The sequence below is a fragment of the Halichoerus grypus genome, chromosome 7 (assembly GCF_964656455.1).
Source record: "Halichoerus grypus chromosome 7, mHalGry1.hap1.1, whole genome shotgun sequence".
In the NCBI taxonomy this organism is placed as follows: domain Eukaryota; kingdom Metazoa; phylum Chordata; class Mammalia; order Carnivora; family Phocidae; genus Halichoerus; species Halichoerus grypus.
In genome coordinates this window covers 6035040-6048460 of record NC_135718.1, presented here as the reverse complement: position 1 = coordinate 6048460, position 13421 = coordinate 6035040, and the positions used below count along the sequence as shown (strand labels likewise).

At 49.5% G+C, this 13421-nt stretch overlaps 1 protein-coding gene across 9 annotated transcripts in view; it reads right to left on the bottom strand.

The window, feature by feature from the left end:
* C7H10orf90 (chromosome 7 C10orf90 homolog) overlaps window positions 1–13421 on the bottom strand; it is a 205088-nt gene that overhangs the window by 6368 nt on the left and 185299 nt on the right. For 8 of the 9 annotated variants that reach the window (XM_078076973.1, XM_078076974.1, XM_078076975.1 and 5 more), the window contains one exon: window positions 12726–12903. The exons of the other annotated variant lie outside the window; for it this stretch is intronic. In XM_078076973.1, coding sequence (XP_077933099.1) covers window positions 12726–12903 — 178 coding nt within the window. The remainder of the gene's footprint in view (window positions 1–12725; window positions 12904–13421) is intronic. 9 annotated transcript variants of the gene reach the window in all.

Genomic DNA, 13421 nt, shown 5'->3' with positions numbered 1-13421 from the left:
CACTTTCTGGAACACGTGTACAGTGACCAGTTCACCTCCACCACCGAGCATAAGCAAATAGACAACTCAGCATCCTAGCTAAGTACCACAGAGTTGACATGGGCTCCCTGTGATCCCCAGTGAAGACCCCATGTATTTCCATTAATCTCTCCACATCAGCCTGTCCCCTCATTCAGCACTCCAGTGGAGCCACACAAGACTTCTCGGGCTTCCAGAATTATCCATGAATATACACGAAGGTGGGATAGAGACAGGGAAACTAACAAATTTCTCCCCACTGGAGAAACAAAACACAGCTACGGATTTACAAACTGGAAACAATACAGTGGCTGAGCTTGTATTCTGTCTAGTTATTTAACATAAAAGAAAAAAACGGCACCATTACTTAACTTCAAAGACAAGGTTCAAAGGAGAAGTAGGAGAGAGGAACAAAAAAATCAATAGAATTTTCCCAGCTAAAGGAAAATGTCCCTCGTGTTTGGAAAGGCATGAGAGAAAGGAGCAGTCAACACCACCGTGAAGATTTCCAAGATGCCTCCCAGTGCACACCCTTGGTTTTCACTCCTGCTAGGACCAGCCTGGAGTGAGAGCCTTGATGGGGGCGCCTGGGTGGCTCAGTCAGTTAAGCGTCTGCCTTCAGTTCAGGTCATGATCCCAGGGTCCCGGGATTGAGCCCCACGTGAGGGCTCCCTGCTCAGCGGGGAGCCTACTTCTCCCTCTCCTCCCCACCTGTGCTCTCTCTTGCTATCTCTGTCTCTCTCTCTCTCATAAATAAATAAAATCTTTAAAAAAAAAGAAAGAAAGAAAGAAAGAAAGAAAGAAAGAAACCTCCTGATGACTTTCCCAGAGAAATGGGGTGCCACCTTAAGGCAGCCGGGTCTTGGGAAAGTAATTCTGTGACTGCTTGAAGACTCCTACTCAGGCAAGGAGAAGGAACCTCTCCAAAAAAATTAGACCCAAGCCCGGATTAGCATTCCTCAGGAGCCACTCAAGATTAGGGTGCAGCCAACCCAGACAGATAACGGTGCTCCAAAGGAATAAAAATGTTACAAACAGAGTTTGTATCTTAATCCAATTGTATGTGGTCTACTTTGGGAAATTAGATTTTTTTTTTTAAGTTTGTTTCTTTAGAACACCTGATATCACAATGCAACTTTGGTTTTATTTCCAAGAGAAAACTAAAGCAAATGTGAGCTCTTTGGCACCTCCACTGTTTTGTTTTCTGAACTCTTCGTGGCTTGCTGTGCCTCAGCAGAAATTTAAATTCGGGGCAGAGACGCCCATATTAGGTGCCAAACAAGCAGGTCTGCATCCAAGACGGCCAGCCTCACCCCAGCTGGTGCTCCTTGGTTGCTGACTCTTGAGTTTTTGTAACACCACCAAACCCATCTGATGAGTAGTGAGACCTTTCTGGCAAGGAGGAAGGAGAGAAGCAGCGGTTCTACCCTCCTGGAGGGAGGCTCCCAACCTCCCCGGAGCAAATGGAACCCTCTCTGGCATTTGGAGGAGAAAATGGCGTGGGACAGGGAAGGGAACGGCGTGTCAGACTTGAGGGCTCTGCGTTACTATTTATAATAATACTCCTAGCATTTATTGGATGCTTCCCTACGTGATCTTCATACCAACCCTGTGACATGCACACGATTTTTTATTATTTTAGGATTGGGGAACCCTGAGTTCAAAGGGCTGTTTCCTGGGACACCTGGGTGGCTCAGTTGGTTAAGCCTCTGCCTTCGGCTCAGGTCATGATCTCAGGGTCCTGGGATCAAGCCCCACGTCGGGCTCCTTACTCAGGAGGGAGCCTGCTTCTCCCTCTGCCTGCCGCTCCCCCCTGCTTGTGCTCTCTCTCTGATAAATAAATAAATAAAATCTTAAAAAAAAAAAACAAAAAAAACAAAGGGCTGTTTCCTGTTCAGACTCATGAAGCGAACGAGTGAGTGGCAGAGCTGGGTGTCAGGCTGAGACAGCCCAGCCCTGTCCTCACATTCTCTTCACCTCAGAACACGGCCACCCACTCGTACTGCAGAATCCATATTTTGGGCACCCTGGTGAGCGCTAGTCCACTTTCCAGGGGACCAACCCCAAATGTATTTATTTTATAATCCTTCCTCCTACATCTAATGAGCAACTCCTATATCACCAGGGGATGCTCAGAAGAAAAAAAAATAGGTAAGATCCTGCCACCGTGAACTTCGTTTGTTGGGGGGAGGGGGGATCAGATAATTAAAAAACTGGCTACAACATATCAGGCAAGTGCTCTGAAGGAATCGAAACAGGCCCACGTAGTAAAGGGGGACTGGGGTGGTCAGGAGGGCCCTTCAGGTATTTATTTATTTATTTATTTTTAAAGATTTTATTTATTTATTTCTTTAACAGAGTATGGGGTATCGAGTTTCGATACCCCATTCTTTAACAGAGCAAGACACAGCGAGAGAGGGAACACAAGCATGGGGGGTGGGAGAGGGAGAAGCAGGCTTCCCACGGAGCAGGGAGCCCGATGTGGGGCTCAAGCCAGGAGGAGGTATTTAAACCACAACCCAAATGACCGAGGGACCAGCTGTGGGAGGAACTCGAGCTGGGGGTGGGTAGGGGGAAACAATGAGGGCCACACCGGATGCAGAGTGAGGGAGCGAAGGAATGAGGCTCGAGGCAAAGTCAGGCCAGCAGGTGACACAAGATCAAAGACAGCAACATTCTCCACCCAGGTACGCTTGACAACCACCTGGGGATGCTGACCGTGATGTGGGCACTGGAAACATGAACCAGAATCTCCAGACTACGCCACTGTGCACCAAGACTGCGAACCATCCGAATTGGGTTATGTAAGCCTGTTGAAGGAGTTTTGCAAGCCTGTTAAGGAGTTTTCCTTCAGAGTAAGAGAGATGGAGACTAGAGATGGCAGTGCTCAGAGGGCGAAGTGGGGGGACTCCAGCCTCACCAACACTGCCCGTGTGCAAAGTGAGCTGTGGGCTGGGAGAAAAGGATCGGGATGACTTCCAGACTGCAGGCCGGAGCGACCATTCATTTGCTGACCTCTTTGGTGCTCTGCAGTAGAGACACAAAGGTAACCAAGACTAAGGGCTCAAAGCCCAGGGTGAGAGCCACATCAGTAAGGCCTTTGGGTGCCAGGACCAACGGTCTGCATGGGGTGGAGGGCTCCTGGGGGCGTGGTCAGCCCTCCGGGGGAGGAGCCATGCCAGGGAGACTTTGCAGCCGGAGGCATCTGAGCTGAATCTCAAAAAAGACAGACAGCGGGCTGGAGGAAGGGTGACCCCAGGGGAGAAATGCAGCAGGGCCACTGGGACCTGCCCGCAGTAAGAGATGGTTCTCCAAGCACACATACGTGCAACAGGACCCAATGGGACCTCACTGTAAGGAACAGAAACCATCCTGCATGCGCTTTGTTCAAAAATACAGCAAAATCACATCTATCAATTCTCTTTGAAGGAAATTCTTCCTTTATGAAATTAAAGTGACTGGTGAGAACAATATTCAGCCTGCTTATTGGTCTTTTATGGATTTTCCTTGAAGCGTTGTTATTCCAATTCACTGACAGCAAAGAGAACCATGGTTGTATTTACCTCTCATTAACGTTCAAATAGAAGAGGTTTGAGGCTTGTTTTCAGTTTTTTCAATAAAATTACTAAAGTAAATTGCCCATTTATGTATTTCTGGAAAATCCTTTTTTCCCGCCTGAATCTGTTGTGTGTGTCTGGCTCATGATTGTATCCAAGCCCCAGGGCCTGTTGATAATTTAATTTGGCAAAGCCAGACATGCTTAAGCCCTTGCCTCTTTCAAAGTCAGCCAATAACCAGCTACCAGGATTTTGGTGCCTCTGAGGCTGCTCTGGGCGAGTAGCTGAGCAAAAGCTGAGTCCCGATACCCCATCGATCTCTGTAAACACACATGAGTGTTTATTAACGACCCTCACCTGCTTCATGTGTGAACACACACATCTACACCCATTCGGTGTCACCAGGAAGCAGCAAGGGTCACCTAGATGCCAGCATGATTGGTTGTTTTGGCGGCTGGGGTTCTTCTCCCTCCACACAGTGCCCTATCTACAGCTCTGATTGCAAAGCTTCATTTTCCCTATTGAACAAGTAATCTAAATGATAATCAAGTTCACCCTGGATTTATTACTACAATGCCCTCCCAGAAGCACATTCTCTGCAGTCACCCTGAGCACTTTGAAGAATCCTTCAGGTACCTGCTTCCCCCACCTTAGAAATACCAAAACCAAGAGATGCCTGTTGGAGAGAATCCAGCAGGGAGACAACAAACCACTTTGGAGTGTAGATACCAAGTCTACACCTCTCAGCATCTTCTATTAAAGACTGGGCCTCCCAAAAGGAATGCAGATGAGGTGTGGATTTGGGGGGATAATCTCCGAAGTTTGTCCCCTATAAAAGGACCCCGTATCTGTGTATTCTGAGATCAAAAGGCCATCCACTATGCCAGCTTCAGAGCCAAGGAGCAGCTGAGCATCCTGTCACTGGAGTAATTACATCATGGTTTTGAAGAGTTAAATCCAATTACTTGCACATGATTTCTATTCAGCTCACTTTAGTGGGACCTCTAATTTACTGGACATAGGCAAGAGCAGAGTGGTCTAGCTTGAACTAATTAGCCCTCCAGAAATTAAATGGTACACATTGCACTGTGGAAAGGCTTTTGGGTTGTCTGCCTCCGAAGTGCTCTTGTGATGATAAAATCTGGTGCTGGATAAACATTCTCATTTTTCTCAGATCACTTCGAGCCTTCTGGGGAATCCCACTCTGAATGACAGTTCCACCTGGTAGGCAGCCTGCTCCCGGGGCCTGGAAGGTGGTAGACACAGCAGAAATGCTGGCATTGATGTGAAAATGATGTTCTTGCCAATTACCACCCAGCTACACAAGAGAGATGCTGATGTCAAAATTTTGGAAATGCAGCGAGGCTCTCAGATCCTTCAGGTGAAGGCATACACCATTAAGAAATGAAGAATAGGGTGCCTGGGTGGCTCAGTCATTAAGTATCTGCCTTCGGCTCAGGTCATGATCCCAGGGTCCTGGGATTGAGCCCCACATCGGGCTCCCTGCTCAGCGCGGAGTCTGCTTCTCTCTCCCTCTGCTGCATACCGCCCCCCCTCCCCCGCTCATTTTCTCTGTCAAATAAATTTTTTAAAAAATCTTTAAAACTTTTTTTTAAAAAAAGAAAAGAAATGAAGAATAAACCAGAGGTCTCCAGGGATATCTATTTCTCTCTTTGCATGCTCAATTTGAGAAGTAAAGTATGAAGTCTCCTGGTTAAAGAAGTGACTCGATCTCTTCGTGGAGAGCTCAGCTCCTGATCAGAGATTCATCCTCAAGTTTAGAGCCGGGGCAGGGGCGGTGGTGGTGACAACGGCCCGCCAAGAACACCAGCAACCCATGAGACTCCCCGCAGATCTTCATAATGGGAGAGGCCTTGATTCGCATGGGCAGGCGGGGCCTGGGGACGGCAACTTCAGCTCCCCCAGCTAGAGGAACGAGATCCCCAAGTCCAACATGTCTATGAAGAGCATTTTTGGAGAGAAATGCAGTCTTTATGCAATCCCTGGTCCTATCCTGCTCCCAGACCAAGAGCAGCTGCTCAAGCCCCTCCTTCCCCACTTCCTCGGGGTCTTTTCCTATGTGATTCTAGACTTGGTTTTCAGCTGTCTGCCAGGCCAGCTCTCTGCCCAAGTGGCACTGAACCCCTAGAGGACAAGGGTGGGGGGGATTTCTTCTACTCTTTTTGCTTCCTCATCCCCCCGCCCATGCCCCTGGCTCCTTTCCATCCACACTCCATCCCTATGGCCAAAGACAACAAATGTTAATATTTCTTGTATCATCTGGTTACTCCTCAAAGACCCAGTAAAGGACAAAGGGGTCCAAGGCTGTCTGCTAGCTCTCACAAAAGCCACGGGAACCGCAGAGGAAGTCGAGTCTGTATCAGTCGCACCTGTCCTCGGAATCGCTCCTACCCAAGCTCTCGGCACAGGCAACGACTCTCCTTCTCCTATTATGTCTCGCTGTCACATTTGTGACATACTTTCCAAAGGCACTGTGACTGGCTCCTTTCCTCTGATGGACTTTGTGCTGGGTACCAGCATGATGGCATTGTTACAGATGCCAATGGAACCTACACGGAAGACAGGTTAGGCAGGGTCTGTCAATGGACAAGCTTTCAATGAGGCAAAGCCAACCACAGATCGTGAAGTTGGCACCAATCTCTACTGCCCAGAGGTGCCCAGGAACCTCAACCCTTGCTTCCTGGCACTGCTAGACCAAAGGGATACAAGTAAGCAGAGTAAGACCTCTTTTCCACAGTCCCAGGTTTCTGTGGGAAATGGCAGACTTAAACTCCAGTTGGGGGTTCCTTAGCAAAGCATGGTAGATATTTCCATAAGCAGATTCCTAGAGCAATATTTCCAAAGTGGACTCTCAAGAATTGGATAAAAGCATTCCAAGGTCAAAAAAAGTCTAGGGGAAATAAGGTCAAACAAAGGTAAGCAGTCTTCATGGTTGCACAACTTATCAGTGCCTTTAACAGTTATAATCATAGGGGCGCCTGGGTGGCTCAGTCGTTAAGCGTCTGCCTTCGGCTCAGGTCATGATCCCAGCGTCCTGGGATCGAGCCCCGCATCAGGGTCCCTGCTCCGCGGGAAGCCTGCTTCTCCCTCTACCAGTCCCCCCTGCTTGTGTTCCCTCTCTCGCTATGTCTCTCTCTGTCAAATAAATAAAATCTTAAAAAAGTTATAATCATCAGTTTTCAAAGTTATTATTTGTAGCTATAGAATAGGATTTAATCTATCCTAAAAAGAAAACCTGGTGTATTTTCCCCATATTTTAAAAAAATGTGTTTGTGTTAAATGGCAGGTTTAAATTACTCATTTAAAGGAACTTTAACAATGGCTCAAATCACCCACCATAAAACAGCAACAGTTAGTGAAAGTCTGAAAGATTAACTGTTGATATGAGAGTCATTGTTTGCTCCAATTCCAGGGTTTGCCAGCATTTTTTAGAGAACCACAAAATATGGTGATTTATAGATGATGAATAAACTTTCCTTCTCGTTGCCAAGTAGATTTATATCCTCAGTGTCACTGCAAGGTTTACTACTGAGCTGCATTGTGAGATAAAAGGGAAATCATTTGGAAAATAAAATCCAGACAATTGGGAAAAGGAATCTCCCATAAAATTAGTTTTCCCTACCACTCTGCAATTCTTGTTTCCACCTTGAATGATTTTAATTGGAAATAACACTGTCCTTCTAACCAACAGATGTAAACTGGTCTTTTCTTTCCATGTTTTTTTAGAAAAAAACACAATACCTTTATCATGGGTCTGTGAAGGATACCATAATAGTATACGTGTAAATATCTTTGAATCAGGGAAACAGCCTTTTAGCTAAATCATGCCGCTGTTTTCTTTGCAGGCTGATGAAGTAACAATTACTTTTATCTGATAAGCACATTAAAAAATTCCTTTGTGAGTAATATTGGGAGAACTACCTCCAAATATTTATTCAGATGTTTTATGGGAAAACATTCACAAGACCAGACCAGGCAATAATAGGGACAATACGGCCGGGGCTCAGCTAGCTGCATGATGAACAGCACATTTTTATTACTGCGATGACTTCCCTGCCATCTCATATCTGCTGGGTCACTTCTCCAGCTCAATGCTCTGGGAATGCAAATTCATTTTAATACTTGCTCCAGCCAAGATCATCAGTCTGAAGGCAGATCTGCTGGAGGAGGAATTCTGCAGTGCCTTCCGGAGAATTCCGTTCCTCTACTGGTCCGTGATCTGAATGGCTCTGACTTGGATCACCTTGGGAAGTGTGGATAATGCAATTCAGATGAATTCAGTCTGTTTTGCGACATGCAGCAGGGCTGCCCAGAGTGGTTTAGTGCAGCACGGGCCCATCGGCGCTTACAATCTAGGGAGACTTTACTAGCATCCCCACCTGACCATAATCCAAAGCGGAGAAGCTAAGAAGGTAGGGGATCCAGAGAGATACAAGTGTCATGAGGACTCAAATGGAAGAGGAAGGGGGCAGGGGACTGGATGGGAGTAACAGGGAGAGCTTCGTGGAAAAAGGGGTTATTCCTCATGGGTTTTCTACACATTCGCAGGTTAGGGGGGACAACCTGGGAAGGCTACGAGGAGAATCCCGACAGGCAGAGAAGAAACAGTTGAGACAGAAGGACAGCAGCCTGGGCTGTGTTTGAGCATTGCCAGGTTCCTGACGGGCTGCTGGTAGCAACCGTGATTCATAAAGAGCGAAGCACTCTACACCACACAGAGCAGGTCAGGCATTACGGGAAGCAGAAGGAATGGCCTTGGGAGTAAGAGGTAAGGAAGAGGCTGGACTTAGGCTGGGCCGGTGAGGTGAGGCAGGATTCTGTAGGGCAGAGACAAGGAGAAACAGATAAGGCTTCTATCAGGTGGTTTAGGGGCCCTGGCTTAAGGAAGGACAGCTAAGGAGACCAGCTGGGGAGGGTGGGGGTGGGCAGAGTCAGGCTGGGAAGGGTCCAGGTCACAAGGTGGGGATGAAATCCAGGGGGGCTCTGGGCTGGACTCCCAGCGATGAAGAGGGCGAGGCTGGGGAGCTGCAGCGGGAACTGACTAGAGCCACACACTGGTCAGCGGAGGATAGTGAGGGACGCCCACACCTGTGGGTACAGAGCCACGTGCTCCCAGCAGGCGCCGCGCCACCTCCACCTGAGGGTGCTATCCCTACCGCTCTCTGTTCACCCCACCCAGACTCATTCCGTAAGGCAGAAGCATGACTAATTCTGAAACATTCCAATTCCCAGGTTAGGGTCAGCCTTTGAACACGACCAACCCCCGGGCCCCTGGGAGCTGTGCAGTGATGACGGGGAAGGCTTGCCTACAGCCCAGTAACTGTGGTGGAGTGAGCAGGGAGAGCCCTCATGTGGGAAGGCCTGGGGGGGCCCTGAGACTGCAGAGTCCACAACCTCAGAGACCGTGAGCAAAGCCTGCCTCTCGCCTTCCTCCTTCTGCTTCCCTGGCTCTCACCTGCTCTCCTCCACAATTCAGCAGTCCCCACATTCAACTGATGCTGCCACCTCAAAACCCGTCCCATCTGTCACCATCCTGCATCCCACTGCCCTGCCCGAGGCCTGCCCATCCTGTCCTGCCTGGAGCCACTCTTGCCTCAGCTCTTGACCACAGAATAAGGTTAAATTTGGAAGCAGCGTTTACAATCCCTGTTAGCCCTCCCGGGCTCACCTGCGGCCCCTCTGTCTCGCCTTCTGCCCCCCACTGTGCAGTTCAGTCCGAGCTGAGCAGACATCCTCACGCCCCCCCATGCCGTCCCCCCCACCACCCTGCACCACGGTGTGCTGGGGCAGCCTCAGCCCCGTGCGGTTTGGAGGTCTCCCCAGCAGAAGCCTTCCACCAGCCCCAAGTGCTGCTTCTACCCGTGTGCTTTCCCCACGCGGTGAGCAGGCCCGTGAGACCAGGGACTGTACCTCACAGTGAGTTCTCAAGAAAGGCCTGCCAAGTGATGGATGAGAAAGCTCTCGGGTCGCTGCCCTGGGCACGCAAGGTGGCCCAGATGGCTCCGGGCAAGGACAGAGACGTACCCGTGTACGGACTTTGGGAATTTAAGCTACAGCTGGTGAGACAGTGAAAGACAGGCGGGCGGTAGACAGGACCCTTATCAGCTACTTCCTAGTCTCTCTGGAGTCTCAGTTGGTCCTGCAAATCCCCATCTACAAACAGGGAGCCCAGTGAACTCACACACACGTGCACGCATGCACGTACACGCGTGTCCCTGCCCTGAGCCTCGAAAACTGCTCAGAATTCATGAGTCAACAAGAAGCAGAGTTGGCCCCCTGGCCCTCGCTGTCATCGTCCCGGCAGCCCCTGCCCGGCGAGGCATTCGTCAGCCACCAGAGTGCCCACCTGAGCTGAAGACGAGACTGCCGGACAGACCCTGATGATGGGAGGCAGCTAGCGCAGCTCAGAAAGCAGACCCGTCTTCCTTCTAACGGACATCTTCACGCTGTAGCCAGAGCTCGTTCACGCATATGATTTATTAACAAATTTAGCATGTAAGAAAAACATCTGCATTTCGCTTTTATCATCTTGCCAGCAGACAGGCTGAAGACAAGAGTGTACTGTAGACTTGTTTAATGGGGCCCTGAACACTCCCTTCTCCCTTGCCCCAGCTTACACGAGGCTCCCGTTTCAGAAGTCGTCTGCTTTAACTGACCTAACACAGACAAACAGGAGCATAAAGCTCTCATCGACACATAAATACTGCAGGGACCGGCAGAGTGGCCATAAAGTCCCTGCCCCAAAGTCCTGGCCACAGCATCCTACTTGCTGGGCCTACCTCAGAATTGGGGGGACAAAAAGGTACCTTGGTTATTTAAAACTGCTGACTGGGTCTGATCACACTTTATTATAGACGAGTTGAAGATGTTCATTTAAAGTGAACTTCATTTAAAGATTTCATTGAATGTGAGCTTGTAAGGAGATCTGTTTAGGGGGAAACGCCACAGTTGGACAATGTAGTGGGTAGAATTATGTCTCCCCAAAAAGACATGTTCAAGTCCTCACCCCACAATCCAACCTGTGATCGTGACTTAACTTGGAAACAGGGTCTTTGCAGATGCATGTGAGTTAGAATGGTTCATACTGGATGAGGGTGGACCCTGATCCCGTGACTGGTGTCCTTCTCAGATGAGGAAATCTGAACACAAAGACACACAGACAAGGGGAGGCGGCCGCGTGAAGATGGAGGTGGAGAACGCAGTGATACATTTATAAGCCAAGGAACGCCAAAGACTGCCAGAAGCCACCAGAAGCGAGGACGCCCAGGCAGAGCATGAATTCTCCCTCTGAGCCGCCAGGAAAAAACCCAACCATTTAGACACCTTCATTTTGGATTTTTGGCCCTCGGACTCTGAGAGAATAAATTTCTATGATTTTAGCCTCCCGGCCTGTGGTCACTTGTTAAAGCAGCCCTAGGGAGAACCAACAGGCATCTCTCTAATATTGGTGATGATGGTAATCCTGGAGGATTTGGCACCCACCCTGTGGCATAACTGGAAAGCAGCTGGTCCAGGGGATGAAGAGCCCAGCATTGCCGCTGAGGAATGGCCCCACACAGAAGATGCTCCTGAGTGTCCCTGGGTCCCCATTTCTTCCCACACAAAATAAAGGGATCTGACTAAAAAAGAAGCTAATCAGAAGCCATTTTTCATATGTGAATCTGTTGAGCTCTACAGTGGCATTGTTTTATGTTTGTTGACAACACATTTGTTAACCGTTTTTTAACAGGCAGGATCTTCAAAAATGTCAAGGCCAAGCGGCCCACACATCAGGAGCACCCTGGGAGCCCTTCCCAGGACAAGCGCAGACGTCCAAGTGCCCAGGGGGCTCCCACTTACGGCTGACGGTCGGTCCCTCCTACTGACTTGAAAAGTGTGCACCTGAACCCAGATTGCTCTTTGTCGAGCCAGAGATTTTAGTCCCCAGGAGAACACACCCAAATCGAGCCTGGATCTGCTAAGCAGCTTGCAATGCTGGTGAGACTCATTTTCAAAGAGGGAAAGTCTTTGTGTGTTCATTTTGTTGTTTTTTTTTTTTTTAAAGCATACTGGAAAACGTCACTGGGAAGGAGCAGCAGGTGTTCTGCTAAATCCTCTGCCATGAGAAGGATGCACCCTTGCCCGGGGTCTTACGACCTGCAGCACCATGGGTGGATGAAGGAGACAGCCTGCCCACAGGCCAAGGAGGTGAGCAGGAATTCTGGAATAACACCCTTTGTCCTCTGTCACCCAGGCTCCCCTACAATGTCTGTAATGTTTGCTAAGCTGCATTTTATTGAATATGGTTATTTTCCTAAAGGACTTTTATTCAGATTTATACTCATAATTTCACCTCCTGGGGGCCAGAACATTTTCCTAGGAAGAAAGATCTTGTTCCTCTATCCAAAGGAATAAAAGGGAGGTTTCCCGAGGCCTCCAGATTTTCAGATTTGAGTTGGCAAGCCATCCGTATGTGCTCCGATGTCCCCATTTTTGCTCTCATCTCTTCTTGTTTTTCTTGCTGCTTTAATAGTCTGTTTATAAGCTCCAGGAAGAAAGGATCAAGGCCAGTCTGGCTCACGGTGCTATCCCCAGCTCCCAGCATGGTGCCTGGCCCAGAGAAGATTCCTGAGTACTCCCTGTCTAACGAGTGTATGCATGCCGCCCCTCACGGGGTCAGCTCGACATTGGCTCCGCAGCGTTTGGAGAGCTGGCCATCCACTCTCTGAGCTCCCAGCAGGAAAAGGGTTTCAAGATGACGAATGTTGATGTAGACAAGCTGGAGTCACCCTCTCACCCTGAGATCTGTTTTGCAATCTCTACAGGGCAAAGGGGATCGCTTGCACATGTCTGTTAGGAGCCAAGAATTTGAACTTGCTACCCTGGCTGCTACAGTTGTGTGGCTTCTTTCCCAGCTAGAGTGGTAAATTTGTGTCCCGAGCTAGTTCGGCTGAATTCAGTGCCCTCTAGAAGCTCCCACAATGGGCTGGCTTCCGGAGCAGGCTTTACGATACCGCGGCTTGGATGCGTGGAGCAAACCTGAGTCCAGGGCATGTCAGGGCTATCATTTGTACTATCGCCGCGGGTGAAGGTCCCAGGCCCCTCAGACCCCCCGGTCTCACCTGCCCTCCCGAGCCCCCTGTAGCTTACCGCTAAGAGGGTGGGGAACCGTGAACTGCTTCTTGTTGGTGCGGACAGGAAAGAGACTCTGCTTCTGGCCCAGGTTCTCCTTCCGCTGGGCTTTTCTCTGCTGTACCATGTGCTCCAGCTTCTTCAGCCGTTCTTGGGAACGAGAAATGAACTGGGGTTTCCGGACTTCCAGGGCTTCCTAACAGCAGCGAGAGAATATTTTATCTTTAATAGACGTGATGCGGGCAAGAGATACATCCCTCTGATTTGGTCAAGAAGCTGATCAAAAGCACAACATTCAAAGACCGACAGCCACAGCGCATCCGCACACCACGATTTTCTGCCGCTGCCTCGTGTGGGGACTGTGACAGGCATGTTGACGACGTAGGTCCTGCGGGGCGACCCCAGCCAGCCCCCAGGGCCCCACTGCAGCATGACTGCCTGGCCACCGACAGCAAGGTGGCACACTTCTACCCATCCCTTCTTCCCCGTCAATCCAGTCGGTTTCCAACAGACCGAAGTCCGAGGGCCCTGAACTCCCTACTCCGAAGAGACATGGGTGGGGAAGGAATGAAGGCACTAGGAGTCACTTGCTTCTGCTGGGGGTTGGACGCCTCACGCACAGACCGAGATCATCCACCCAGTGTGAAATACATGCCTTTTCAGGAGAAACAGTCATCTTGGCTACCAGGAACGTCTATTCCTAGGAAGAAAAAG